Source organism: Petromyzon marinus, chromosome 72, assembly GCF_048934315.1.
Source record: "Petromyzon marinus isolate PM22_M1 ecotype Great Lakes invasive population chromosome 72, UKy_Petmar_22M1.pri1.0, whole genome shotgun sequence".
Classification (NCBI taxonomy): Eukaryota; Metazoa; Chordata; class Hyperoartia; order Petromyzontiformes; family Petromyzontidae; genus Petromyzon; species Petromyzon marinus.
In genome coordinates, this window is record NC_133738.1 from 6,498,285 (window position 1) to 6,525,419 (window position 27,135).

The 27,135-nt window shown below is 58.9% G+C and overlaps 1 protein-coding gene across 1 annotated transcript in view; it reads right to left on the reverse strand.

The window, feature by feature from the left end:
* Positions 1–799: 799 nt before the first annotated feature.
* Positions 800–27,135, reverse strand: part of LOC142906933 (uncharacterized) — a 38,143-nt gene continuing 11,807 nt past the window's right edge. The window contains exons 2-5 of the mRNA XM_076055720.1: positions 15,810–17,317; positions 10,560–10,871; positions 9,279–9,402; positions 800–1,372 (exon numbers count right to left, since the gene is read on the reverse strand). Coding sequence (XP_075911835.1) covers positions 1,278–1,372; positions 9,279–9,402; positions 10,560–10,871; positions 15,810–17,317 — 2,039 coding nt within the window. The 3' untranslated portion in view covers positions 800–1,277. The remainder of the gene's footprint in view (positions 1,373–9,278; positions 9,403–10,559; positions 10,872–15,809; positions 17,318–27,135) is intronic.

A 27,135-nucleotide genomic window follows, 5' to 3' on the forward strand; every position in this document is an offset into this window, starting at 1 on the left:
GTGGTGGTGCTGTAGCAGACAGGTAACTTGGCCTACTACTCCACCACTAGGGGGGTGGTGGTGCCGTAGCTGACAGGTAACTTGGCCTACTACTCCACCACTAGGGGTGGTGGTGCTGTAGCTGACAGGTAACTTGGCCTACTACTCCACCACTAGGGGTGACGCTGTAGCTGACAGGTAACTTGGCCTACTACTCCACCACTAGGGGTGGTGGTACTGTAGCTGACAGGTAACTTGGCCTACTACTCCACCACTAGGGTGGTGGTGCTGTAGCTGACAGGTAACTTGGCCTACTACTCCACCACTAGGGGGTGGTGGTGCTGTAGCTGACACGTAACTTGGCCTACTACTCCAACCACTAGGGGTGGTGGTGCTGTAGCTGACAGGTAACTTGGCCTACTACTCCACCACTAGGGTGGTGGTGCTGAAGCTGACAGGTAACTTGGCCTACTACTCCACCACTAGGGGTGGTGGTGCTGTAGCTGACAGGTAACTTGGCCTACTACTCCACCACTAGGGTGGTGGTGCTGTAGCTGACAGGTAACTTGGCCTACTACTCCACCACTAGGGGGTGGTGGTGCTGTAGCTGACAGGTAACTTGGCCTACTACTCCCCACTAGGGGTGGTGGTGCTGTAGCTGACAGGGTAACTTGGCCTACTTCTCCACCACTAGGGGTGGTGGTGCTGTAGCTGACAGGTAACTTGGCCTACTACTCCACAACTAGGGGTGGTGGTGCTGTAGCTGACAGGTAACTTGGCCTACTACTCCACCACTAGGGGTGGTGGTGCTGTAGCTGACAGGTAACTTGGCCTACTACTCCACTAGGGTGGTGGTGCTGTAGCTGACAGGTAACTTGGCCTACTACTCCCACCACTAGGGGGTGGTGGTGCTGTAGCAGACAGGTAAACTTGGCCTACTACTCCACCACTAGGGGTGGTGGTGCTGTAGCTGACAGGTAACTTGGCCTACTACTCCACCACTAGGGTGGTGTAGCTGTAGCTGACACGTAACTTGGCCTACTACTCCACCACTAGGGGTGGTGGTGCTGTAGCTGACAGGTAACTTGGCCTACTACTCCACCACTAGGGGTGGTGGTGCTGTAGCTGACAGGTAACTTGGCCTACTACTCCACCACTAGGGGTGGTGGTGCTGTAGCTGACAGGTAACTTGGCCTACTACTCCACCACTAGGGGGTGGTGGTGCTGTAGCTGACACGTAACTTGGCCTACTACTCCACCACTAGGGGTGGTGGTGCTGTAGCTGACAGTAACTTGGCCTACTTCTCCACCAATAGGGGGGTACCTGGGTTCCAGTCGTATCCATGGCGGTTGTCAGAGGATGTCGCCCCTCCCCCCTCGCCCGCCGGGAACTCTGGGAAAAAAAAGGAACCGCCCAATCACACGCCACCGTGTCTCTCTCCCCCACGTGTCTCTCTCCCCCACGTGTCTCTCTCCCCCACGTGTCTCTCTCCCCCACGTGTCTCTCTCGCTCACGTGTCTCTCTCCCCCACGTGTCTCTCTCCCCCACGTGTCTCTCTCCCCCACGTGTCTCTCTCCCCCACGTGTCTCTCTCCCCCACGTGTCTCTCTCCCGTGTCTCTCTCCCCCACGTGTATCTCTCCCCCTGTGTCTCTCTCCCCCACGTGTCTCTCTCCCTGTGTCTCTCTCCCCCACGTGTCTCTCTCCCCCAGGTGTCTCTCTCCCCACGTGTCTCTCTCACCCCCACGTGTCTCTCTCCCCCCACGTGTCTCTCACCCCACGTGTTCTCTCTCCCCCCACGTGTCTATCTCCCCCACGTGGTCTCTCTCCCCCACGTGTCTCTCTCCCCCACGTGTCTCTCTCCCCCACGTGTCTCTCACCCCCACGTGTCTCTCTCCCAGTGTCTCTCTCTCCCCACGTGTCTCTCTCCCCCACGTGTCTCTCTCCCCCACGTGTCTCTCTCCCCCCACATGTCTCTCTCCCCCTGTGTCTCTCTCCCCCACGTGTCTCTCTCCCCCACGTGTTTCTCTCCCCCACGTGTCTCTCTCCCCCACGTGTCTCTCTCCCCACGTGTCTCTCTCCCCCACGTGTCTCTCTCCCCCACGTGTCTCTCTCCCCCCACGTGTCTCTCTCCCCCCACATGTCTCTCTCCCCCACGTGTCTCTCTCCCCCACGTGTCTCTCTCCCCCACGTGTCTCTCTCCCCCACGTGTCTCTCTCCCCCACGTGTCTCTCTCCCCCACGTGTCTCTCTCCCCCACGTGTCTCTCCTCCCCCACGTTTCTCTCTCCCCCACGTGTCACTCTCCCCCACGTGTCTCTCTCCCCGTGTCTCTCTCCCCCACGTGTATCTCTCCCCCTGTGTCTCTCTCCCCCACGTGTCTCTCTCCCTGTGTCTCTCTCCCCCACGTGTCTCTCTCCCCCACGTGTCTCTCTCCCCACGTGTCTCTCTCCCCCCACGTGTCTCTCTCCCCCCACGTGTCTCTCACCCCACGTGTCTCTCCCCCACGTGTCTCTCTCCCCTGTGTCTCTCTCCCCACGTGTCTCTCTCCCCCTGTGTCTCTCTCCCCCACGTGTCTCTCTCCCCATGTCTCTTTCCCCCACGTGTCTCTCTCCCCCTGTGTCTCTCTCCCCCACGTGTCTCTCTCCCTGTGTCTCTCTCCCCCACGTGTCTCTCTCCCCCACGTGTCTCTCTCCCCCACGTGTCTCTCTCCCCCCACGTGTCTCTCTCCCCCACGTGTCTCTCTCCCCCCACGTGTCTCTCTCCCCGTGTCTCTCTCTCCCCCACGTGTCTCTCTCCCCCCACGTGTCTCTCTCCCCCCACGTGTCTCTCTCCCCCACGTGTCTCTCTCCCCCACGTGTCTCTCTCCCCCACGTGTCTCTCTCCCCACGTGTCTCTCTCCCCCACGTGTCTCTCTCCCCCACGTGTCTCTCTCCCCCACGTGTCTCTCTCCCCCCACGTGTCTCTCTCCCCCCTGTGTCTCTCTCCCCCACGTGTCTCTCTCCCACGTGTCTCTCTCCCCACGTGTCTCTCTCCCCCTGTGTCTCTCTCCCCACGTGTCTCTCTCCCCCACGTGTCTCTCTCCCCCACGTGTCTCTCTCCCCCACGTGTCTCTCTCCCCCACGTGTCTCTCTCCCCCACGTGTCTCTCTCCCCACGTGTCTCTCTCCCCCACGTGTCTCTCTCCCCCACGTGTCTCTCTCCCCCACGTGTCTCTCTCCCCCTGTGTCTCTCTCCCCCACGTGTCTCTCTCCCTGTGTCTCTCTCCCCCACGTGTCTCTCTCCCCCACGTGTCTCTCTCCCCACGTGTCTCTCTCCCCCCACGTGTCTCTCTCCCCCCACGTGTCTCTCACCCCACGTGTCTCTCCCCCCACGTGTCTCTCTCCCCCTGTGTCTCTCTCCCCCACGTGTCTCTCTCCCCTGTGTCTCTCTCCCCCACGTGTCTCTCTCCCCGTGTCTCTCTCCCCCACGTGTCTCTCTCCCCTGTGTCTCTCTCCCCCACGTGTCTCTCTCCCTGTGTCTCTCTCCCCCACGTGTCTTCTCCCCCACGTGTCTCTCTCCCCACGTGTCTCTCTCCCCCACGGTGTCTCTCTCCTCCCACGTGTCTCTCTCCCCCTGTGTCTCTCTCCCCACGTGCTCTCTCTCCCCCTGTGTCTCCCTCCCCCACGTGTCTCTCTCCCCCTGTGTCTCTCTCCCCCACGTGTCTCTCTCCCCCTGTGTCTCTCTCCCCCACGTGTCTCTCTCCCCCCACGTGTCTCTCTCCCCCCCGTGTCTCTCTCCCCCACGTGTCTCTCTCCCCCCACGTGTCTCTCTCCCTGTGTCTCTCTCCCCCACGTGTCTCTCTCCCCCCCACGTGTCTCTCTCCCCCACGTCTCTCTCCCCCACGTGTCTCTCTCTGTGTCTCTCTCCCCCACGTGTCTCTCTCCCCCACGTGTCTCTCTCCCCCACGTGTCTCTCTCCCCCACGTGTCTCTCTCCCCCACGTGTATCTCTCCCCCCACGTGTCTCTCTCCCCCGTGTCTATCTCTCCCCCACGTGTCTCTCTCCCCCCACGTGTCTCTCTCCCCACGTGTCTCTCTCCCCCTGTGTCTCTCTCCCCCACGTGTCTCTCTCCCCCACGTGTCTCTCTCCCCCCACGTGTTTCTCTCCCCCCACGTGTCTCTCTCCCCCACGTGTCTCTCTCCCCACGTGTCTCTCTCCCCCACGTGTCTCTCTCCCCCCACGTGTCTCTCTCCCCCTGTGTCTCTCTCCCCCACGTGTCTCTCTCCCACGTGTCTCTCTCCCCACGTGTCTCTCTCCCCCTGTGTCTCTCTCCCCACGTGTCTCTCTCCCAAAGTGTCTCTCTCCCCCCACGTGTCTCTCTCCCCCCACGTGTCTCTCTCCCCCCACGTGTCTCTCTCCCCCACGTGTCTCTCTCCCCCCACGTGTCTCTCTCCCCCCACGTGTCTCTCTCCCCCACGTGTCTCTCTCTCCCCACGTGTCTCTCTCCCCCCACGTCTCTCTCCCCCACGTGTCTCTCTCTCCCCACGTGTCTCTCCACCACATGTCTCTCTCCCCGTGTCTCTCTCCCCACGTGTCTCTCTCCCAAAGTGTCTCTCTCCCAAAGTGTCTCTCTCCCCCCACGTGTCTCTCTCCCCCCACGTGTCTCTCTCCCCCTGTGTCTCTCTCCCCCACGTGTCTCTCTCCCACGTGTCTCTCTCCCCACGTGTCTCTCTCCCCCTGTGTCTCTCTCCCCACGTGTCTCTCTCCCCCACGTGTCTCTCTCCCCCCACGTGTCTCTCTCCCCCCACGTTTCTCTCTCCCCCACGTGTCTCTCTCCCCCCACGTGTCTCTCTCCCCCCACGTGTCTCTCTCCCCCCACGTGTCTCTCTCCCCCACGTGTCTCTCTCTCCCCACGTGTCTCTCTCCCCCCACGTGTCTCTCTCCCTGTGTCTCTCTCCCCCACGTGTCTCTCTCCCCCACGTGTCTCTCTCCCCCCACGTCTCTCTCCCCCACGTGTCTCTCTCTCCCCACGTGTCTCTCCACCACATGTCTCTCTCCCCGTGTCTCTCTCCCCACGTGTCTCTCTCCCAAAGTGTCTCTCTCCCCCCACGTGTCTCTCTCCCCCCACGTGTCTCTCTCCCCCCACGTGTCTCTCTCTCCCCACGTGTCTCTCTCCCCCACGTGTCTCTCTCCCCCCCACGTGTCTCTCTCCCCCCACGTGTCTCTCTCCCCCACGTGTCTCTCTCTCCCCACGTGTCTCTCTCCCCCCACGTGTCTCTCTCCCCCCACGTGTCTCTCTCCCCCACGTGTCTCTCTCTCCCCACGTGTCTCTCTCCCCCCACGTGTCTCTCTCCCCCCACGTGTCTCTCTCCCCCACGTGTCTCTCTCCCCCCACGTGTCTCTCTCCCCCCACGTGTCTCTCTCCCCCACGTGTCTCTCTCTCCCCACGTGTCTCTCTCCCCCCACGTGTCTCTCTCCCTGTGTCTCTCTCCCCCCCGTGTCTCTCTCCCCCACGTGTCTCTCTCCCCCCGTGTCTCTCTCCCCCCCGTGTCTCTCTCCCCCCCGTGTCTCTCTCCCCCACGTGTCTCCCTCCCCCGTGTCTCTCTCCCCCCGTGTCTCTCTCCCCCCCCGTGTCTCTCTCCCCCCGTGTCTCTCTCCCCCCCGTGTCTCTCTCCCCCACGTGTCTCTCTCCCCGTGTCTCTCTCCCCCACGTGTCTCTCTCCACGTGTCTCTCTCCCCCCACGTGTCTCTCTCCCTGTGTCTCTCTCCCTCCCGTGTCTCTCTCCCCCCACGTGTCTCTCTCCCTGTGTCTCTCTCCCTCCCGTGTCTCTCTCCCCGTGTCTCTCTCCCCCCACGTCTCTCTCCCCCCACGTGTCTCTCTCCCCCACGTGTCTCTCCCCTCCCCACGTGTCTCTCTCTCCCCACGTGTCTCTCTCCCCCACGTGTCTCTCTCCCCCACGTGTCTCTCTCCCCACGTGTCTCTCTCCCCACGTGTCTCTCTCCCCCACGTGTCTCTCTCCCCCCACGTGTCTCTCTCACCCACGTGTCTCTCTCCCTGTGTCTCTCTCCCCCCACGTGTCTCTCTCCTCGTGTCTCTCTCCCCCCGTGTCTCTCTCCCCCCGTGTCTCTCTCCCCCCCGTGTCTCTCTCCCCCACGTGTCTCCCTCCCCCCGTGTCTCTCTCCCCCCGTGTCTCTCTCCCCCCCGTGTCTCTCTCCCCCCGTGTCTCTCTCCCCCCCGTGTCTCTCTCCCCCACGTGTCTCTCTCCCCCCACGTGTCTCTCTCACCCACGTGTCTCTCTCCCTGTGTCTCTCTCGGCCCACGTGTCTCTCCCCGTGTCTCTCTCCCCCCGTGTCTCTCTCCCCCCCGTGTCTCTCTCCCCCCCGTGTCTCTCTCCCCCACGTGTCTCCCTCCCCCCGTGTCTCTCTCCCCCCGTGTCTCTCTCCCCCCCGTGTCTCTCTCCCCCCGTGTCTCTCTCCCCCCCGTGTCTCTCTCCCCCACGTGTCTCTCTCCCCGTGTCTCTCTCCCCCACGTGTCTCTCTCCACGTGTCTCTCTCCCCCACGTGTCTCTCTCCCCACGTGTCTCTCTCCCCCCACGTGTCTCTCTCCCTGTGTCTCTCTCCCTCCCGTGTCTCTCTCCCCCCACGTGTCTCTCTCCCTGTGTCTCTCTCCCTCCCGTGTCTCTCTCCCCGTGTCTCTCTCCCCCCACGTCTCTCTCCCCCCACGTGTCTCTCTCCCCCACGTGTCTCTTCCCTCCCCACGTGTCTCTCTCTCCCCACGTGTCTCTCTCCCCCACGTGTCTCTCTCCCCCACGTGTCTCTCTCCCCACGTGTCTCTCTCCCCACGTGTCTCTCTCCCCCACGTGTCTCTCTCCCCCCACGTGTCTCTCTCACCCACGTGTCTCTCTCCCTGTGTCTCTCTCCCCCCACGTGTCTCTCTCCCCGTGTCTCTCTCCCCCCGTGTCTCTCTCACTGTGTCTCTCTCCCCCCACGTGTCTCTCTCCCCGTGTCTCTCTCCCCCACGTGTCTCTCTCCCTGTGTCTCTCTCCCCCCACGTGTCTCTCTCCCCGTGTCTCTGTCCCCCCGTGTCTCTCTCCCTGTGTCTCTCTCCCCCCACGTGTCTCTCTCCCTGTGTCTCGATCCCCACGTGTCTCTCTCCCTCCAACGTGTCTCTCTCCCCCCCACGTGTCTCTCTCCCCGTGTCTCTCCCCCCGTGTCTCTCTCCCCCCCGTGTCTCTCTCCCCCACGTGTCTCTCTCCCCGTGTCTCTCTCCCCCACGTGTCTCTCTCCACGTGTCTCTCTCCCCCACGTGTCTCTCTCCCCACGTGTCTCTCTCCCCCCACGTGTCTCTCTCCCTGTCTCTCTCCCTCCCGTGTCTCTCTCCCCCCACGTGTCTCTCTCCCTGTGTCTCTCTCCCTCCCGTGTCTCTCTCCCCGTGTCTCTCTCCCCACGTGTCTCTCTCCCCCCACGTGTCTCTCTCCCCCCACGTGTCTCTCTCCCCCACGTGTCTCTCCCCTCCCCACGAGTCTCTCTCTCCCCACGTGTCTCTCTCCCCGTGTCTCTCTCCCCCACGTGTCTCTCTCCACGTGTCTCTCTCCCCCACGTGTCTCTCTCCCCACGTGTCTCTCTCCCCCACGTGTCTCTCTCTCCCCCACGTGTCTCTCCCCTCCCCGTGTCTCTCTCCCCCACGTGTCTCTCTCCCCCACGTGTCTCTCTCCCCACGTGTCTCTCTCCCCACGTGTCTCTCTCCCCCACGTGTCTCTCTCCCCCCACGTGTCTCTCTCCCCCACGTGTCTCTCTCCCTGTGTCTCTCTCCCCCCACGTGTCTCTCTCCCCGTGTCTCTCTCCCCCCGTGTCTCTCTCCCTGTGTCTCTCTCCCCCCACGTGTCTCTCTCCCTGTGTCTCTATCCCCACGTGTCTCTCTCCCTCCAACGTGTCTCTCTCCCCCCCACGTGTCTCTCTCCCCGTGTCTCTCTCCCCGTGTCTCTCTCTCCCCGTGTCTCTCTCTCCCACGTGTCTCTCTCCCCCACGTGTCTCTCTCCCCGTGTCTCTCTCCCCCACGTGTCTCTCTTCCCACGTGTCTCTCCCCACGTGTCTCTCTCCCCACGTGTCTCTCTCCCCCCACGTGTCTCTCTCCCCCACGTGTCTCTCCCCCCGTGTCTCTCTCCCCACGTGTCTCTCTCCCCGTGTCTCTCTCCCCGTGTCTCTCTCCCCACGTGTCTCTCTCCCCCACGTGTCTCTCTCCCCCACGTGTCTCTCTCCCCCACGTGTCTCTCTCCCCCCGTGTCTCTCTCCCCCTGTGTCTCTCTCCCCCACGTGTCTCTCTCCCCCACGTCTCTCTCCCCGTGTCTCTCTCCCCGTGTCTCTCTCCCCACGTGTCTCTCTCCCCCACGTGTCTCTCTCCCCCACGTGTCTCTCTCCCCCACGTGTCTCTCCCCCCCCGTGTCTCTCTCCCCCCATGTCTCTCTCCCCCACGTGTCTCTCTCCCCCACGTGTCTCTCTCCCCCCGTGACTCTCTCCCACGTGTCTCTCTCCCTGTGTCTCTCTCCCTGTGTCTCTCTCCCTGCGTCTCTCTCCCCGTGTCTCTCTCTCTCCCCGTGTCTCTCTCTCCCCGTGTCTCTCTCCCTGTGTCTCTCTCCCTGTGTCTCTCTCCCCCCGTGTCTCTCTCCCCCACGTGTCTCTCTCCCCCACGTGTCTCTCTCCCCGCGTCGCTCTCCCCCACGTGTCTCTCTCCCTGTGTCTCTCTCCCCGTCTCTCTCTCCCCCCGTGTCTCTCTCCCCACGTGTCTCTCTCCCTGCGTCTCTCTCCCCGTGTCTCTCTCTCCCCGTGTCTCTCTCTCCCCGTGTCTCTCTCCCCCATGTGTCTCTCTCCCCGTGTCTCTCTCCCCCACGTGTCTCTCTCCCCCCGTGTCTCTCTCCCCCACGTGTCTCTCTCCCCCCACGTGTCTCTCCCCCACGTGTCTCTCTCCCCCCGTGTCTCTCTCCCCCACGTGTCTCTCTCCCCCCACGTGTCTCTCTCCCCACGTGTCTCTCTCCCTGCGTCTCTCTCCCCACGTGTCTCTCTCCCCGTGTCTCTCTCCCCCCGTGTCTCTCTCCCCGTGTCTCTCCCCCACGTGTCTCTCTCCCCCACGTGTCTCTCTCCCCGTGTCTCTCTCCCCGTGTCTCTCTCCCCGTGTCTCTCTCTCCATCTCTCTCTCTCCCCGTGTCTCTCTCCCTGTGTCTCTCTCCCTGTGTCTCTCCCCACGTGTCTCTCCCCACGTGTCTCTCTCCCTGTGTCTCTCCCCACGTGTCTCTCTCCCCCACGTGTCTCTCTCTGTGCCCTGTACCTGCTCCCCCTCCCGTCCGAGTGGAGCGTCTCAGCTCCCGGTTCTCGCGACGCAGGCGAACGTTCAGCTGCTGCAGCGAGCGGATGTAGTCGATGGTGCGGCTCAGGACTGCCGACTTACTCATCTGGTGGGACACGGTGAACCTCACTCACTCAGTCACTCACTCAGTGACTCACTCACTCAGTGACCCACTCACTCAGTCACTCAGTGACTCACTCACTCACTCAGTCACTCACTCACTCAGTCACTCAGTCACTCACTCAGTCACTCACTCAGTCACTCAGTGACTCACTCACTCAGTCACTCAGTCACTCACTCAGTCACTCAGTGACTCACTCAGTCACTCACTCACTCAGTCACTCAGTCACTCACTCACTCACTCACCCACTCACTCAGTCACTCACTCAGTCACTCACTCACTCACTCACCCACTCACTCAGTCACTCACTCAGTCACCCACTCACTCACTCAGTCACTCAGTGACTCACTCACTCACTCAGTCACTCACTCAGTGACTCACTCACTCAGTCACTCAGTGACTCACCCACTCAGTCAGTGACTCACTCACTCAGTCAGTGACTCACTCACTCACTCAGTCACTCACTCACTCAGTCACTCACTCACTCAGTCACTCACTCACCCAGTGACTCACGCACTCAGTCACTCACTCACTCACCCAGTCACTCACTCACTCACCCAGTGACTCACTCACTCACCCACTCATCCACCCACTCATCCACCCACTCACTCACCCACTCATCCACTCACTCACCCAGTGACCCACTCACTCACCCAGTGACTCACTCACTAACGCACCCACTCACGCCCCCACCCACTCACCCACCCACTCACCCACTCACCCCCCCATCCACCCACTCACCCACCCACCCACCAACCCCCCCACCCACCCACTCACCCACCCACCCACCCACTCCCTCACCCACTCTCCCACCCACCCACCCACTCACCCACCCACCCACTCACCCACCCACTCCCCCACCCACTCACCCACCCACCCACTCACCCACTCACCCACCCACCCACTCCCCCACCCACTCCCCCACCCACTCACCCACTCACCCACCCACCCACTCACCCACCCACTCCCCCACCCACTCACCCACTCACCCACCCACCCACTCACCCACCCACCCACTCCCCCACCCACTCCCCCACCCACTCACCCACCCACCCACTCACCCACCCCCCCATCCACCCACTCCCCCACCCACCCACCCACTCACCCCCCCACCCACTCACCCCCCCACCCACCCACGGCACCTTATCTCCCCCGGTGAGGATCCCACGGAGCTCTCCGATGCGGTCGTTGATGGAGAGGCGGTAGCGTTTCTCCACGGCATTGTGGGTCTGCCTGCGTGCTCCGTCCACCCCCTGCGCCGTCCCCGCCTCCTCCTGCCCCCCAGAGACTCCGCCGGGCCCCCCAGAGACTCCGCCGGGCCCCCCAGAGACTCCGCCGGGCCCCCCAGAGACTCCGCCGGGCCCCCCAGAGACGCCAGACAACGCTGAGCCGATGCTCTCCCCACACCGCGCGGGGGCCGGAGCGAGGTTGAAGAACAGCGGCACCACCAGGGTCTGGAGTGGGGGGTGGGTGGGGAGACACGGGGTGAGAGAGAGAGAGACACGGGGTGAGAGAGACACGGGGAGACACGGGGAGTGAGACACGGGGAGAGAGAGACGGTGAGAGAGACACGGTGAGAGAGAGACACGGGGAGCGAGGTTGAAGAACAGCGGCACCACCAGGGTCTGGAGTGGGGGGTGGGTGGGGAGACACGAGGAGGGAGAGACACGGGTGAGAGAGAGACACGGGGTGAGAGAGAGACACGGGGAGAGAGAGACACGGGTGAGAGAGAGACACGGGGACACGGGGTGAGAGAGAGACACGGGGAGAGAGAGACACGGGGGGAGAGACACGGGGTGAGAGAGACACGGGGAGCGAGGTTGAAGAACAGCGGCACCACCAGGGTCTGGAGTGGGGGGTGGGTGGGGAGACACGGGGAGGGAGAGACACGGGTGAGAGAGAGACACGGGGTGAGAGAGAGACACGGGGAGAGAGAGACACGGGTGAGAGAGAGACACGGGGACACGGGGTGAGAGAGAGACACGGGGAGAGAGAGACACGGGGAGCGAGGTTGAAGAACAGCGGCACCACCAGGGTCTGGCGTGGGGGGTGGGTGGGGAGACACGGGGAGAGAGAGACACGGGGAGAGAGAGAGACACGGGGTGAGAGAGAGACACGGGGAGAGAGACACGGGGTGAGAGAGAGACACGGGGAGCGAGGTTGAAGAACAGCGGCACCACCAGGGTCTGGCGTGGGGGTGGGTGGGGAGACACGGGGAGGGAGAGAGACACGGGGAGAGAGACACGGGGACACGGGGTGAGAGAGAGACACGGGGAGCGAGGTTGAAGAACAGCGGCACCACCAGGGTCTGGCGTGGGGGGTGGGTGGGGAGACACGGGGAGAGAGAGAGAGACACGGGGAGAGAGAGAGACACGGGGTGAGAGAGAGACACGGGGAGAGAGACACGGGGTGAGAGAGAGACACGGGGAGCGAGGTTGAAGAACAGCGGCACCACCAGGGTCTGGCGTGGGGGGTGGGTGGGGAGACACGGGGTGAGAGAGAGAGACACGGGGAGAGAGAGAGACACGGGGGGAGAGAGACACGGGGTGAGAGAGACACGGGGAGAGAGAGACACGGGGAGAGAGACACGGGGAGAGAGACATGGGGAGGGAGAGACACGGGGAGAGAGACACGGGGAGAGAGACACAGGGAGAGAGACACGGGGTGAGACACGGGGTGACAGAGACACGGGGTGAGAGAGAGACACGGGGAGAGAGAGACACGGGGTGAGAGAGAGACACGGGGTGAGAGAGACACGGGGAGAGAGAGACACGGGGAGAGAGAGACACGGGGAGAGAGAGACACGGGGAGAGAGAGACACGGGGACACGGGGTGAGAGAGAGACACGGGGTGAGAGAGACACGGGGAGAGAGAGAGACACGGGGAGGGAGAGACACGGGGAGACACGGGGAGAGAGACACGGGGAGAGAGACACGGGGAGGGAGAGACACGGGGAGACACGGGGAGACACGGGAAGAGAGAGACACGGGGTGAGAGAGACACGGGGAGACATGGGGTGAGAGACACGGGGGTGAGAGAGACACGGGGAGACACGGGGAGACACGGGAAGAGAGAGACACGGGGGTGAGAGAGAGACACGGGGAGCGAGGTTGAAGAATAGCGGCACCACCAGGGTCTGGAGTGGGGGGTGGGTGGGGAGACACGGGGAGAGAGAGACACAGTGAGAGAGACACGGGGTGAGAGACACGGGGAGAGAGAGACACGGGGACACGGGGAGAGAGAGAGAGAGACACGGGGAGAGAGAGAGACACGGGGAGGGAGGGACACGGGGAGACACGGGGAGACACGGGAAGAGAGAGACACGGGGAGACATGGGGTGAGAGACACGGGGGTGAGAGAGACACGGGGAGACACGGGGAGACACGGGGTGAGAGAGACACGGGGTGAGAGAGACACGGGGAGCGAGGTTGAAGAATAGCGGCACCACCAGGGTCTGGAGTGGGGGTGGGTGGGGAGACACGGGAGGGAGACACGGGGAGAGACACGGGGTGAGAGAGACACGGGGGTGAGAGAGAGAGACACGGGGAGCGAGGTTGAAGAATAGCGGCACCACCAGGGTCTGGCGTGGGGGGTGGGGTTGGGGTCGTGGGTGGGTGGGGAGACACGGGGAGGGAGAGACATGGGGAGAGACAGACACGGGGAGAGAGAGACACGGGGAGACACGAGGAGAGAGACACGGGGAGGGAGAGACACGGGGAGACACGGGGAGAGAGAGACACGGGGAGACACGGGGAGAGAGAGACACGGGGAGACATGGGGAGACACGGGGAGGGAGAGACACGGGGAGGGAGAGACACGGGGAGGGAGAGACACGGGGAGAGAGACACGGGGAGAGAGAGAGACACGGGGTGAGAGAGACACGGGGGAGAGAGAGACACGGGGAGAGAGACACGGGGTGAGAGAGAGACACGGTGTGAGAGAGACACAGAGAGAGACACACGGGGGGAAGAGAGACACGGGGAGAGAGACACGGGGTGAGAGAGACACGGGGAGAGAGACACGGGGTGAGAGAGACACGGGGTGAGACACGGGGGGAGAGAGACACGGGGAGAGAGAGACACGGGGTGAGAGAGACACGGTGAGGAGAGAGACACGGGGTGAGAGAGACACGGGGGGGAGAGAGACACGGGGAGAGAGACAAGGGGTGAGAGAGACACGGGGTGAGAGAGACACGGGGAGAGAGACACGGGGGGAGAGAGACACACGGGGAGAGAGACACGGGCTGAGAGAGACACGGAGAGAGACACGGAGAGAGAGAAACGGGGGGAGAGACACGGGGAGAGAGACACGGGGACAGAGACACACGAGCAGAGAGACACGGGGAGAGAGACACGGGGTGAGAGAGAGAGATACGGGGGGAGAGAGACACGGGGTGAGAGAGACACGGGGAGAGAGACACGGGGACAGAGACACACGGGCAGAGAGACACGGGGAGAGAGACACGGGGTGAGAGAGAGAGACACGGGGTGAGAGAGACACGGGGTGAGAGAGACACGGGGTGAGAGAGACACGGGGGGAGAGAGACACGGGGGGAGAGAGACACGGAGAGAGACACGGAGAGAGACACCGAGGGAGAGAGACACGGAGGGAGAGAGACACGGAGAGAGAGAGACACGGGGGGAGAGACACGGGGTGAGAAAGACACGGGTGAGAGAGAGAGACACGGGGGGAGAGAGACACGGGGTGAGAGAGACACGGGGTGAGAGAGACACGGGGGGAGAGAGACACGGAGAGAGACACGGAGAGAGACACCGAGGGAGAGAGACACGGGGGGAGAGACACGGGGTGAGAGAGACACGGGGTGAGAGAGAGAGACACGGAGAGAGAGACACACGGGGAGAGAGAGACACGGGGAGAGAGACACGGGGTGAGAGAGAGAGACACGGGGGGAGAGAGAGAGACACGGGGGGAGAGAGAGAGACACGGGGGGAGAGAGAGAGACACGGGGGGAGAGAGAGAGACACGGGGGGAGAGAGAGAGACACGGGGGGAGAGAGACACGGGGTGAGAGAGACACGGGGTGAGAGAGACACGGGGTGAGAGAGAGAGACACGGGGTGAGAGAGACACGGGGTGAGAGAGACACGGGGTGAGAGACACGGGGTGAGAGAGACACGGGGTGAGAGACACGGGGTGAGAGAGAGAGACACGGGGTGAGAGAGAGACATGGTGAGGAGAGAGACACGGGGGGGAGAGAGACACGGGGTGAGGAGAGAGACACGGGGTGAGATACACGGGGTGAGAGAGAGAGACACGGGGTGAGAGAGAGACATGGTGAGGAGAGAGACACGGGGTGAGAGAGAGACACGGGAGTGAGGAGACACGCGGTGAGAGACACGGAGAGACACGGCGTGAGAGACACGGTGTGAGAGAGACACGGTGCGAGAGAGACACGGTGAGAGAGAGACACGGGGTGAGAGAGACACACGGGTGAGAGAGAGACACGGGGTGAGAGAGAGACACGGGGTGAGAGACACGGGGTGAGAGAGAGACACGGGGTGAGAGACACGGGGTGAGAGAGAGACACGGGGTGAGAGAGAGAGAGACACGGGGTGAGAGAGAGAGAGACACGGGGTGAGAGAGACACGGGGTGAGAGAGACACGGTGAGGAGAGACACGGAGAGACACGGTGTGAGAGAGAGACACGGGAGTGAGGAGACACGCGGTGAGAGACACGGAGAGACACGGCGTGAGAGAGACACGGTGTGAGAGAGACACGGAGAGACACGGTGTGAGAGAGAGACACGTTGAGAGAGAGACACGGGGTGAGAGACACGGGGTGAGAGACACGGGGTGAGAGACATGGGGTGAGAGACACGGGGTGAGAGAGAGACACGGGGTGAGAGACACGGGGTGAGAGAGAGAGACACGGGGTGGGAGAGAGGGACACGGGGTGAGAGAGACACGGGGTGAGAGAGACACGGGGTGAGGGAGACATGGTGAGAGAGACACGGGTTGTGAGGAGAGACACGGTGTGAGAGAGAGACACGGTGTGAGGGAGACACGGTGTGAGAGAGAGACACGGGGTGAGAGAGACACGGGGTGAGAGAGACACGGAGTGAGAGAGACACGGGTTGTGAGGAGAGACACGGTGTGAGAGAGAGACACGGTGTGAGGGAGACACGGTGTGAGAGAGAGACACGGGGTGAGAGAGACACGGGGTGAGGGAGAGACACGGGGTGTGAGAGAGAGACACGGAGAGACACGGGGTGTGAGGGAGACAGATGGACGTGTAAATGTTGAACCCTTTCGTGATGCTGTACAATAATAAACATGGCTGCATGGGGCCTTCAATCCACTGCTGGATAGAAACGCAGTGGTCGGGAGGGTGGGAGGGGTGGGAATGTTGCCCAGACACCGTCACCATAGCTACCGGGATCTGGAAGCTGATTGGTTGCGGCGGCGTCGTCGTCGCCATGCCGACGGCAGCCCCGCCCACCGCCGCCCCCTCCACTTCCATTGGCTGAGCTTCCTCGCGTTGCCCCGGCGACGGCTGTTGCCAGGGAGGGGTGTTGCTGGGAGGCGGGGTCATGTGACTCCAGAGCTGGGGGGATGCGTTGCTAGGCGACGAGCTGAGGGAGGCGTTGCTAGGCGACGAGCTGAGAGGGGCGTTGCTATGGGGCGAGCTGAGGGGAGCGTTGCTTTGGGGCGAGCTGAGAGGGGCGTTGCTATGGGGTGAGCTGAGAGGGGCGTTGCTATGGGGTGAGCTGAGAGGGGCGTTGCTATGGGGTGAGCTGAGAGGGGCGTTGCTATGGGGCGAGCTGAGGGGGGCGTTGCTAGGGGGTGAGCTGAGGGGGGCGTTGCTAGGGGGTGAGCTGAGGGGGGCGTTGCTAGGGGGTGAGCTGAGGGGGGCGTTGCTAGGGGGTGAGCTGAGGGGGGCGTTGCTAGGGGGTGAGCTGAGGGGGGCGTTGCTAGGGGGTGAGCTGAGAGGGGCGTTGCTATGGGGCGAGCTGAGAGGGGCGTTGCTATGGGGCGAGCTGAGGGGGGCGTTGCTATGGGGTGAGCTGAGTGGAGCGTTGCTATGGGGCGAGCTGAGAGGGGCGTTGCTAGGGAACGAGATGAGGGGAGCGTTGCTAGGGAACGAGATGAGGGGAGCGTTGCTATGGAGCAATATGAGTGGAGCGTTGCTATGGGGTGAGCTGAGAGGAGCGTTGCTATGGGGTGAGATGAGATCGGCGTTGCTATGGGGAGCGTTGCTATGGGGTGAGCTGAGAGGAGCGTTGCTATGGAGCAATATGAGAGGGGCATTGCTATGGGGTACGTTGCTAAGGGGCGCGTTGCTATAGGGTGAGATGAGAGGGGCATTGCTATGGGGTGCGTTGCTATGGGGAGCGTTGCTATGGGGTGCGTTGCTATGGGGTGCGTTGCTATGGGCCGTGGTCTGTGTTGTATTGTCCAGTCTGTCCATGTTTGTTGTTGTTGTTGCTGTGCCCCGTGTTGTTGTTGTTGTTGTGCCCCGTGTTGTTGTTGTTGTCGCTGCACAGGACTCCGCCTCCGTCTCCGTCCAACCGTCGAGCAGCTGACTGAGCGAGGTGGGGAACGCCCTCCTGGCACCAACGACGCTCCCCATTGGCCGCCCCCCCGCCTTACGCCCCGCCCCCTCTTCTCCCATTGGCTCCCCGCGGCTCCCCCCCACCGCCCGCACGGTCTCGTCGGCCGCTCCGATTGGCTGCTCACGAGGCCCCGGCGGCGGGGGCGGGGCGCCTCCTTCTCCCATTCGCCGATCGCACGGCGAAGGCTCCGCCCCTGGAAGTGCAGGCCACGCCCCCTCGTCGGCGGACCACGCCCACTCGAGGCCTAGCCACGCCCCCCCGCCGCCATCGCTCTGCAGGCAGAGCTCCTCCTTGAGGTCCTCCCACAGAGCCTCATAGTTGAGTGGTCCTGAGGGACAGCGGTAAACCACTCACTCACAAAGCCTCATAGTTGAGTGGTCCTGAGGGACAGCGGTAAACCACTCACTCACAAAGCCTCATAGTTGAGTGGTCCTGAGGGACAGCGGTAAACCACTCACTCACAAAGCATCATAGTTGAGTGGTCCTGAGGGACAGCGGTAAACCACTCACTCACAAAACCTCATAGTTGAGTGGTCCTGAGGGACAGCGGTAAACCACTCACTCACAAAGCCTCATAGTTGAGTGGTCCTGAGGGACAACGGTAAACCACTCACTCACAAAGCCTCATAGTTGAGTGGTTCTGAGGGACAGCGGTAAACCACTCACTCACAAAGCCTCATAGCTGAGTGGTCCTGAGGGACAGCGGTAAACCACTCACCACTCACAAAGCCTCATAGTTGAGTGGTCCTGAGGGACAGCGGTAAACCACTCACTCACAGAGCCTCATAGTTGAGTGGTCCTGAGGGACAGCGGTAAACCACTCACCACTCACACTCACAAAACCTCATAGTTGAGTGGTCCTGAGGGACAGCGTTAAACCACTCACTCACAAAGCCTCATAGTTGAGTGGTCCTGAGGGACAGCGGTAAACAACTCACTCACTCACAAAGCCTCATAGTTGAGTGGTCCTGAGGGACAGCGGTAAACCACTCACTCACAAAGCCTCATAGTTGAGTGGTCCTGAGGGACAGTGGTAAACCACTCACCACTCACAAAGCCTCATAGTTGAGTGGTCCTGAGGGACAGCGGTAAACCACTCACTCACAGAGCCTCATAGTTGAGTGGTCCTGAGGGACAGCAGTAAACCACTCACTCACAAAGCCTCACAGTTGAGTGGTCCTGAGGGAGAGCGGTAAACCACTCACCACTCACACAGCCTCATAGTTGAGTGGTCCTGAGGGACAGCGGTAAACCACTCACCACTCACACTGCCTCATAGTTGAGTGGTCCTGAGAGACAGCGGTAAACCACTCACTCACAAAACCTCATAGTTGAGTGGTCCTGAGGGACAGCGGTAAACCACTCACAAAGCCTCATAGTTGAGTGGTCCTGAGGGACAGCGGTAAACCACTCACAACTCACACAGCCTCATAGTTGAGTGGTCCTGAGGGACAGCGGTAAACCACTCACTCACAAAGACTCATAGTTGAGTGGTCCTGAGGGACAGCGGTAACCCACTCACTCACAAAGACTCATAGTTGAGTGGTCCTGAGGGACAGCGGTAAACCACTCACCACTCAAAAAGCCTCATAGTCGAGTGGTCCTGAGGGACAGCGGTAAACCACTCACCACTCACAAAGCCTCATAGTTGAGTGGTCCTGAGGGACAGCGGTAAACCTCTCACCACTCACAAAGCCTCATAGTTGAGTGGTCCTGAGGGACAGCTGTAAACCACTCACTCACAAAGCCTCATAGTTGAGTGGTCCTGAGGGACAGCAGTAAACCACTCACACTCACAAAGCCTCACAGTTGAGTGGTCCTGAAGGACAGCGGTAAACCACACACCACTCACACTAACAAAGGCCTCATAGTTGAGTGGTCCTGAGGGACAGCGGTAAACCACTCACTCACAAAGCCTCATAGCTGAGTGGTCCTGAGGGACAGCGGTAAACCACTCACCACTCACAGTCTCATAGTTGAGTGGTCCTGAGGGACAGGGATAAACCGCTCACCACTCACAAAGCCTCATAGTTGAGTGGTCCTGAGGGTACAGCGGTAAACCACTCACTACTCATAAAGCCTCATAGTTGAGTGGTCCTGAGGGACAGCGGTAAACCACTCACTCACAAAGCCTCATAGTTGAGTGGTCCTGAAGGACAGCGGTAAACCACTCACTCACAAAGCCTCATAGTTGAGTGGTCCTAAGGGACAGCGGTAAACAACTCACAAAGCATCATAGTTGAGTAGTCCTGAGGAACAGCGGTAAACCACTCACTGACACTCACAAAGCCTCATAGTTGAGCGGTCCTGAGAGACAGCGGTAAACCACTCATTCACAAAGCCTCATAGTTGAGTGGTCCTGAGGGACAGCGGTAAACCACTCACACTCACAAAGCCTCATAGTTGAGTGGTCCTGAGGGACAGCGGTAAACAACTCACTCACTCACAAAGCCTCATAGTTGAGTGGTCCTGAGGGACAGCGGTAAACCACTCATTCACAAAGCCTCATAGTCGAGTGGTCCTGAGGGACAGCGGTAAACCACTCACCACTCACAAAGCCTCATAGTTGAATGGTCCTGAGGGACAGCGGTAAACCACTCACCACTCACAAAGCCTCATAGTTGAGTGGTCCTGAAGGACAGCGGTAAACCACTCACTCACAACGCCTCATAGTTGAGTGGTCCTGAAGGACAGCGGTAAACCACACACCACTCACACTAACAAAGGCCTCATAGTTGAGTGGTCCTGAGGGACAGCGGTAAACCACTCACACTCACAAAGCCTCATAGTTGAGTGGTCCTGAGGGACAGCGGTAAACAACTCACTCACTCAAAAAGCCTCATAGTTGAGTGGTCCTGAGGGACAGCGGTAAACCACTCACCACTCAAAAAGCCTCATAGTCGAGTGGTCCTGAGGGACAGCGGTAAACCACTCACCACTCACAAAGCCTCATAGTTGAGTGGTCCTGAGGGACAGCGGTAAACCACTCACCACTCAAAAAGCCTCATAGTCGAGTGGTCCTGAGGGACAGCGGTAAACCACTCACCACTCACAAAGCCTCATAGTTGAGTGGTCCTGAGGGACAGCGGTAAACCACTCACCACTCACAAAGCCTCATAGTTGAGTGTTCCTGAGGGACAGCGGTAAACCACTCACTCACAAAGCCTCATAGTTGAGTGGTCCTGAGGGATAGCGGTAAACCACTCACTCACAAAGCCTCATAGTTGAGTGGTCCCGAGGGACAGCGGTAAACCACTCACCACTCACAAAGCCTCATAGTTGAGTGGTCCTGAGGGACAGCGGTAAACCACTCATTCACAAAGCCTCATAGTTGAGTGGTCCTGAGGGACAGCGGTAAACCACTCACCACTCACAAAGCCTCATGGTTGAGTGGTCCTGGGGGATAGCGGTAAACCACTCACTCACAAAGCCTCATAGTTGAGTGGTCCCGAGGGACAGCGGTAAACCACTCACCACTCACAAAGCCTCATAGTTGACTGGTCCTAAGGGACAGCGGTATACCACTCACACTCACAAAGCCTCATAGTTGAGTGGTCCTGAGGGACAGCGGTAAACCACTCACTCACAAAGCCTCATAGTTGAGTGGTCCTGAAGGACAGCGGTAAACCACACACCACTCACACTAACAAAGGCCTCATAGTTGAGTGGTCCTGAGGGACAGCGGTAAACCACTCACACTCACAAAGCCTCATAGTTGAGTGGTCCTGAGGGACAGCGGTAAACCACTCACTCACAAAGCCTCATAGTTGAGTGGTCCTGAAGGACAGCGGTAAACCACACACCACTCACACTAACAAAGGCCTCATAGTTGAGTGGTCCTGAGGGACAGCGGTAAACCACTCACACTCACAAAGCCTCATAGTTGAGTGGTCCTGAGGGACAGCGGTAAACCACTCACCACTCACACAGCCTCATAGTTGAGTGGTCCTGAGGGACAGCGGTAAACCACTAACTCACACTCACAAAGCCTCATAGTTGAGTGGTCTTGAGGGACAGCGGTAAACCACTCACAAAGCTTCATAGTTGAGTGGTCCTGAGGGACAGCGGTAAACCACTCACTCTCACAAAGCCTCACAGTTGAGTGGTCCTGAGGGACAGCGGTGAACCACTCATACTCACAAAGCCTCATAGTTGAGTGGTCCTGAGGGACAGCGATAAACCACTCACCACTCACAAAGCCTCATAGTTGAGTGGTCCTGAGGGACAGCGGTAAACCACTCACCACTCACAAAGCCTCACAGTTGAGTAGTCCTGAGGGACAGCGGTAAACCACTCACTCACAAAGCTTCATAGTTCAGTGGTCCGGAGGGACAGCGGTAAACCACTCACTCACAAAGCCTCATAGTCGAGTGGTCCTGAGGGACAGCAGTAAACCACTCACACTCACAAAGCCTCATAGTTGAGTGGTCCTGAGGGACAGCGGTAAACCACTCACTCACAAAGCCTCATAGTCGAGTGGTCCTGAGGGACAGCGGTAAACCACTCACCACTCACAAAGCCTCATAGTTGAGTGGTCCTGAGGGACAGCGGTAAACCACTCACCACTCACAAAGCCTCATAGTTGAGTGGTCCTGAGGGACAGCAGTAAACCACTCACTCACAAAGCCTCATAGTTGAGTGGTCCTGAGGGACAGCGGTAAACCACTCACTCACACTCACAAAGCCTCATAGTTGAGTGGTCCTGAAGGACAGCGGTAAACCACACACCACTCACACTAACAAAGGCCTCATAGTTGAGTGGTCCTGAGGGACAGCGGTAAACCACTCACACAGCCTCATAGTTGAGTGGTCCTCAGGGACAGCGGTAAACAACTCACTCACTCACAAAGCCTCATAGTTGAGTGGTCCTGAGGGACAGCAGTAAACCACTCATTCACAAAGCCTCATAGTTGAGTGGTCCTGAGGGACAGCGGTAAACCACTCACCACTCAAAAAGCCTCATAGTCGAGTGCTCCTGAGGGACAGCGGTAAACCACTCACCACTCACACAGCCTCATAGTTGAGTGGTCCTGAGGGACAGCGGTAAACCACTAACTCACACTCACAAAGCCTCATAGTTGAGTGGTCTTGAGGGACAGCGGTAAACCACTCACAAAGCTTCATAGTTGAGTGGTCCTGAGGGACAGCGGTAAACCACTCACAAAGCTTCATAGTTGAGTGGTCCTGAGGGACAGCGGTAAACCACTCACCACTCACTCTCACAAAGCCTCACAGTTGAGTGGTCCTGAGGGACAGCGGTGAACCACTCATACTCACAAAGCCTCATAGTTGAGTGGTCCTGAGGGACAGCGGTAAACCACTCACAAAGCCTCATAGTTGAGTGGTCCTGAGGGACAGCGGTAAACCACTCACTCACACTCACAAAGCTTCATAGTTCAGTGGTCCGGAGGGACAGCGGTAAACCACTCACTCACAAAGCCTCATAGTCGAGTGGTCCTGAGGGACAGCAGTAAACCACTCACACTCACAAAGCCTAACAGTTGAGTGGTCCTGAGGGACAGCGGTAAACCACTCATTCACAAAGCCTCATAGTTGAGTGGTCCTGAGGGACAGCGGTAAACCACTCACTCACTCACACAGCCTCAGTTGAGTGGTCGTGAGGGACACCGGTAAACCACTCACCACTCACACAGCCTCATAGTTGAGTGGTCGTGAGGGACACCGGTAAACCACTCACCACTCACAAAGCCTCATAGTTGAGTGGTCGTGAGGGACAGCGGTAAACCACTCACCACTCACACAACTTCATAGTTTAGTGGTCCTGAGGGACAGCGGTAAACCACTCACTCACTCACACTCACAAAGCCTCATAGTTGAGTGGTCCAGAGGGACAGCGGTAAACCACTCACTCACAAAGCCTCATAGTTGAGTGGTCCTGAGGGACAGCGGTAAACCACTCACTCACACTGCCTCATAGTTGAGTGCTCCTCAGGGACAACGGTAAACCACTCATCACTCACAAAGTCTCACAGTTGAGTAGACCTGAGGGACAGCGGTAAACCACTCAATTACTCACACTCACAAAGCTTCATAGTTGAGTGGTCCTGAGGGACAGCGGTAAACCACTCACCACTCACACTCACAAAGCCTCATAGTTGAGTGGTCCTGAGGGACAGCGGTAAACCACTCACTACTCACAAAGCCTCATAGCTGAGTAGTCCTGAGGGACAGCGGTAAACCACTCACTCACAAAGCCTCATAGTTGAGTGGTCCTGAGTGACAGCAGTAAACAACTCACCACGCCTCATAGTTGAGTGATCCTGAGGGACAGCGGTAAACCACTCACTCACAAAGCCTCATAGTTGAGTGGTCCTGAGGGACAGCGGTAAACCACTCACTCACACTGCCTCATAGTTGAGTGCTCCTCAGGGACAACGGTAAACCACTCACCACTGACAAAGCCTCACAGTTGAGTAGACCTGAGGGACAGCGGTAAACCACTCACTCACAAAGCCTCATAGTTGAGTGGTGATGAGGGACAGCGGTAAACCACTCACCACTCACAAAGCCTCATAGTTGAGTGGTCCTGAGGGACAGCGGTAAACCACTCACACTCCCGAAGCCTCATAGTTGAGTGGTCCTGAGGGACAGCGGTAAACCACTCACTCACAAAGCCTCATACTTGAGTGGTCCTGAGGGACAACGGTAAACCACTCACTCACAAAGCCTCATAATTGAGTGGTCCAGAGGGACAGCGGTAAACCACTCACTCACACTGCCTCATAGTTGAGTGCTCCTCAGGGACAACGGTAAACCACTCATCACTCACAAAGCCTCACAGTTGAGTAGACCTGAGGGACAGCGGTAAACCACTCAATTACTCACACTCACAAAGCTTCATAGTTGAGTGGTCCTGAGGGACAGCGGTAAACCACTCACCACTCACACTCACAAAGCCTCATAGTTGAGTGGTCCTGAGGGACAGCGGTAAACCACTCACTACTCACAAAGCCTCATAGCTGAGTAGTCCTGAGGGACAGCGGTAAACCACTCACTCACAAAGCCTCATAGTTGAGTGGTCCTGAGTGACAGCAGTAAACAACTCACCACGCCTCATAGTTGAGTGATCCTGAGGGACAGCGGTAAACCACTCACTCACAAAGCCTCATAGTTGAGTGGTCCTGAGGGACAGCGGTAAACCACTCACTCACACTGCCTCATAGTTGAGTGCTCCTCAGGGACAACGGTAAACCACTCACCACTGACAAAGCCTCACAGTTGAGTAGACCTGAGGGACAGCGGTAAACCACTCACTCACAAAGCCTCATAGTTGAGTGGTGATGAGGGACAGCGGTAAACCACTCACCACTCACAAAGCCTCATAGTTGAGTGGTCCTGAGGGACAGCGGTAAACCACTCACACTCCCGAAGCCTCATAGTTGAGTGGTCCTGAGGGACAGCGGTAAACCACTCACTCACAAAGCCTCATAGTTCAGTGGTCCTGAGGGACAACGGTAAACCACTCACTCACAAAGCCTCATAATTGAGTGGTCCTGAGGGACAGCGGTAAACCACTCACTCAAAAAGCCTCATAGCTGAGTGGTCCTGAGGGACAGCAGTAAACCACTCACTCACACTCACGAAGCCTCATAGTTGAGTGGTCCTGAGGGACAGCGGTAAACCACTCACTCACAAAGCCTCATAGTTGAGTGGTCCTGAGGGACAACGGTAAACCACTCAGTCACAAAGCCTCATAGTTGAGTGGTCCTGAGGGACAGCGGTAAACCACTCACCACTCACACAACCTCATAGTTGAGTGGTCCTGAGGGACAGCGGTAAACCACTCACTCACACTCACAAAGCCTCATAGTTGAGTGATCCTGAGGGACAGCGGTAAACCACTCACTCACAAAGCCTCATAGTTGAGTGGTCCTGAGGGACAGCGGTAAACCACTCACCACTCACACTCACAAAGCCTCATAGTTGAGTGGTCTTGAGGGACAGCGGTAAACCACTCACCACTCACAAAGCCTCATAGTTGAGTGGTCCTGAGGGACAGCGGTAAACCACTCACTCACAAAGCCTCATAGTTGAGTGCTCCTCAGGGACAACGGTAAACCACTCACCACTCAGAAAGCCTCACAGTTGAGTAGACCTGAGGGCCTGAGGGACAGCGGTAAACCACTCACTCACAAAGCCTCATAGTTGAGTGCTCCTCAGGGACAACGGTAAACCACTCACCACTCACAAAGCCTCACAGTTGAGTAGACCTGAGGGACAGCGGTAAACCACTCACTCACAAAGCCTCATAGTTGAGTGGTCCTGAGGTACAACGGTAAACCGCTCACTCACAAAGCGTCATATTTGAGTGGTCCTGAGGGACAGCGGTAAACCACTCACTCACAAAGCCTCATAGTTGAGTGGTGATGAGGGACAGCGGTAAACCACTCACCACTCACAAAGCCTCATAGTTGAGTGGTCCTGAGGGACAGCGGTAAACCACTCACTCACACTCCCGAAGCCTCATAGTTGAGTGGTCCTGAGGGACAGCGGTAAACCACTCACTCACAAAGCCTCATAGTTGAGTGGTCCTGAGGGACAACGGTAAACCACTCACTCACAAAGCCTCATAGTTGAGTGGTCCTGAGGGACAGCAGTAAACCACTCACTCACACTCACGAAGCCTCATAGTTGAGTGGTCCTGAGGGACAGCGGTAAACCACTCACTCACAAAGCCTCATAGTTGAGTGGTCCTGAGGGACAACGGTAAACCACTCACTCACAAAGCCTCATAGTTGAGTGGTCCTGAGGGACAGCGGTAAACCACTCACCACTCACACAACCTCATAGTTGAGTGGTCCTGAGGGACAGCGGTAAACCACTCACTCACACTCACAAAGCCTCATAGTTGAGTGATCCTGAGGGACAGCGGTAAACCACTCACTCACAAAGCCTCATAGTTGAGTGGTCCTGAGGGACAGCGGTAAACCACTCACCACTCACACTCACAAAGCCTCATAGTTGAGTGGTCTTGAGGGACAGCGGTAAACCACTCACCACTCACAAAGCCTCATAGTTGAGTGGTCCTGAGGGACAGCGGTAAACCACTCACTCACAAAGCCTCATAGTTGAGTGCTCCTCAGGGACAACGGTAAACCACTCACCACTCAGAAAGCCTCACAGTTGAGTAGACCTGAGGGCCTGAGGGACAGCGGTAAACCACTCACTCACAAAGCCTCATAGTTGAGTGCTCCTCAGGGACAACGGTAAACCACTCACCACTCACAAAGCCTCACAGTTGAGTAGACCTGAGGGACAGCGGTAAACCACTCACTCACAAAGCCTCATAGTTGAGTGGTCCTGAGGTACAACGGTAAACCGCTCACTCACAAAGCGTCATATTTGAGTGGTCCTGAGGGACAGCGGTAAACCACTCACTCACAAAGCCTCATAGCTGAGTGGTCCTGAGGGACAGCGGTAAACCACTCACCACTCACAAAGTATCATAGTTGAGTGGTCCTGAGGGACAGTGGTAAACCACTCATCACTCACAAAACCTCATATTTGAGTGGTCCTGAGGGACAGCGGTAAACCACTCACCACTCACAAAGCCTCATAGTTGAGTGGTCCTGAGGGACAGCGGTAAACCACTCACTCACAAAGCCTCATAGTTGAGTGGTCCTGAGGGACAACGGTAAACCACTCACTCACAAAGCCTCATAGTTGAGTGGTCCTGAGGGACAGCGGTAAACCACTCACTCAAAAAGCCTCATAGCTGAGTGGTCCTGAGGGACAGCAGTAAACCACTCACTCACACTCACGAAGCCTCATAGTTGAGTGGTCCTGAGGGACAGCGGTAAACCACTCACTCAAAAAGCCTCATAGTTGAGTGGTCCTGAGGGACAACGGTAAACCACTCACTCACAAAGCCTCATAGTTGAGTGGTCCTGAGGGACAGCGGTAAACCACTCACCACTCACACAACCTCATAGTTGAGTGGTCCTGAGGGACAGCGGTAAACCACTCACTCACACTCACAAAGCCTCATAGTTGAGTGATCCTGAGGGACAGCGGTAAACCACTCACTCACAAAGCCTCATAGTTGAGTGGTCCTGAGGGACAGCGGTAAACCACTCACCACTCACACTCACAAAGCCTCATAGTTGAGTGGTCTTGAGGGACAGC